At 37.6% G+C, this 2,452-nt stretch overlaps 1 protein-coding gene across 1 annotated transcript; it reads right to left on the bottom strand.

Annotated features, from left to right (window-relative positions):
* Window positions 1-1,481: 1,481 nt before the first annotated feature.
* On the bottom strand, window positions 1,482-1,946 carry LOC137656461 (uncharacterized). The gene has a single exon (XM_068390632.1). The coding sequence runs from the start codon at window positions 1,944-1,946 to the stop codon at window positions 1,482-1,484; it is 465 nt and encodes a 154-aa protein (XP_068246733.1).
* Between the last annotated feature and the right edge of the window lie 506 nt (window positions 1,947-2,452).

Below are 2,452 nucleotides of genomic sequence, written 5' to 3'. Positions count from 1 at the left end.
ACGATACTTAAGCAGGTATAAATATTATTACCTTGGGACAGAGAGGTCCCCTTGGCTTTTACTGAACCAAGGGCAGTACACAAAATGTGAGACGATATGGGTCCTTGCTGCAGAGAAAGGATACCTAAAAAGCTAAATAGCTTCACACTGTAGCTCTGCAATGGTGAGGAGTAAATATAGTTCCCACAGCAATCGTCGCGCCCTTCAAAGTTGGAGGCTCAGAAACACACTAAGGAACCATCCTCAAAAAAAGCCCCTCCAAAACTCCCTTCACGCAGGAGCGCAGTCACGTAACCCACACCACTTGAAAATATAAAACAGCCGTTAGTCCATTATAAACACTAACATAACCACCAGTGAAACGACAAACTATTAAAGAAGGTAAACAATAAGTCTACAGTATATTTAACCTTATACATCTATAAAAACTTAAATAATTTAGAAATATATAGCAATAATGTTACAATATATATATATATATATATGTATGTATGTGTGTGCGTATATGTATATATATATATATATATATGTATGTATGTGTGTATATATATATATATATATATATATATGTGTGTGTGTGTGTGTATATACATATATATATATATATATATATATATATATATATATATATATATATATATATATATATATGTATATATATATATATATAAACATATGTAGGTATATGTGTTTGTATTTGCATGGGGTGGATATTTATACAAAGTAAAAGAAATACTGGAGCACTGAATTTCAATGTGGCAGTTTGGAAAATTGTAGCAGTCAATTTGTATGTGCACTTGAGAGAGAAAAACATCACATGGTACTTGGGTGGGAGAAGAGTTCACTTGCAGAAAAGGTGAAGGGGAGAGAGAGAGAGAGAGAGAGAGAGAGAGAGAGAGAGAGAGAGAGAGAGAGAGAGAATGATTCAACTATAGTACGGAAAAGCCTCATGTTCTTGGAACATTTATATTGTAGTGAATCTCTGCTGTGGGTCGAAGATAATACCGTTTTGATAACATAAGTGTCATCGATGAAACTCTCTATTCTTCGAATGCTGGAAATTGAGATTTTATTTTCACGAGGAGGTAATATCATTACATAGTCCCCATATCTCGTTTTACTCTTACTTTTCTCCTACTTCTCTTACTTCTCTCCTTCACCTCTTGGCTCTCTCCTTTTCTTGCGTCTCGTTCTTCTCTTGCACCTCTCTTTCTTCTCTCGTGTTTCTCTTTCTTTTGTCATTCTTTTCTTGTTTATCTCGTTCTAATCTTGTCTATCTCCTATTTCTTTTGCTTCTCTCCTTCTTTTCCTGCTTCTCTCTTTCCTCTCTTGCTCTTTCCCTCTTCTCTTGGTTCTCTCCTTCTTCTCTTGGTTCTTTCCTTCTTCTCTTTCCCCCTCTCCTTCTTCTCTAGATTCTCTCCTTCTATTTCCTCTCTCTTTCTTCTCTTGCTTCCCTCCTTCTTCTCTTGCTCCTCTCACTCTTATCTTGCATCTTTTCTTCTTCTCTTGCTTCTTTCGCTCTTCTCTTGCTCCTCTCCGTCTACTCTTGTCTCTCTTCTTCTTTGGTTTCTCCGCTTTTCCTTTTGCATATATCTGTCTCTTGCCTCTCTCCACCTTCTCTTTCTTCTCCCTTCTTCTTTTGCATCTCTCCAATTCTCTTGCCTCACTTCTTCCTTTTCTCTTGCTTCTCTTTCCTCTCTCCTTCTTCTCATGCCTCTCTCCTTCTTCTCTTGTTTATCTACTTCTTTGCTTGACTCTCTCCTTTTCTTGCTTCTCTCCATATTCTCTTGCTTTTCTCCTTCTTCTTTCGCCTCTCTCATTCTTCCCTTGCTTCTCTCCATCTCTCGCTTCGCTCCCTCCATCTCTTGCTTCTCTCCTTCTTCTCTTGCTTCTCTCCATCTTCTCTTGCCTCTCTCCTTCTTCAAGGTCGTCCTCAATTGAATCATATATTCTACGATCGTTCATTCACTCGAGAAAACCGAGAGAAAATGACTCGCTCATCACCGAAACAAAATTCGCTTCCTTGGAAGAAAAGAAAACCTCGTAGGAGTCGTCGAAAGTATTTTGTTTTTCCACATCCTTTTGGTGTTTTTTAGTCTATCTTCAAATGTTTCAACACAAGACCACATAAACATACTCGTGGAAGTAGCTCTATTTTTTATAATTAATGCAATTGCATAAAAAAATTTACTTTAGACTATATTTTTGTAATTTGAGAGAGGAACATTTATCTTCTATCTATTTCAGTCCCGATGTGACAGTGTTTATCGGGAATGTCTTTAAGGCAGTTATGACAGTCCAACACTATGGTTACAACACCCTCCGTAGTTTACAGTGTTGGAGAGTTACTCAAACTTATGTACTTTAGGAGTTTACTCTCAAGATTTTAGGTTGTAGTTAGTGCGAACCAATACTCCCTTCACTAGGGCCCTCACCACCAACAAGCTCCCCC

The sequence above is a fragment of the Palaemon carinicauda genome, chromosome 17 (assembly GCF_036898095.1).
Source record: "Palaemon carinicauda isolate YSFRI2023 chromosome 17, ASM3689809v2, whole genome shotgun sequence".
NCBI lineage: Eukaryota > Metazoa > Arthropoda > Malacostraca > Decapoda > Palaemonidae > Palaemon > Palaemon carinicauda.
Note: the sequence above shows the minus strand (reverse complement) of the source record. Positions and strands in the feature narration are given on the sequence as shown.

What these genes read in the sequence shown, in the direction of transcription:
- LOC137656461 (XM_068390632.1), bottom strand. Translation starts at nt 1,946, where the DNA reads ATGATTCAATTGAGGACGACCTTGAAGAAGGAGAGAGGCAAGAGAAGA.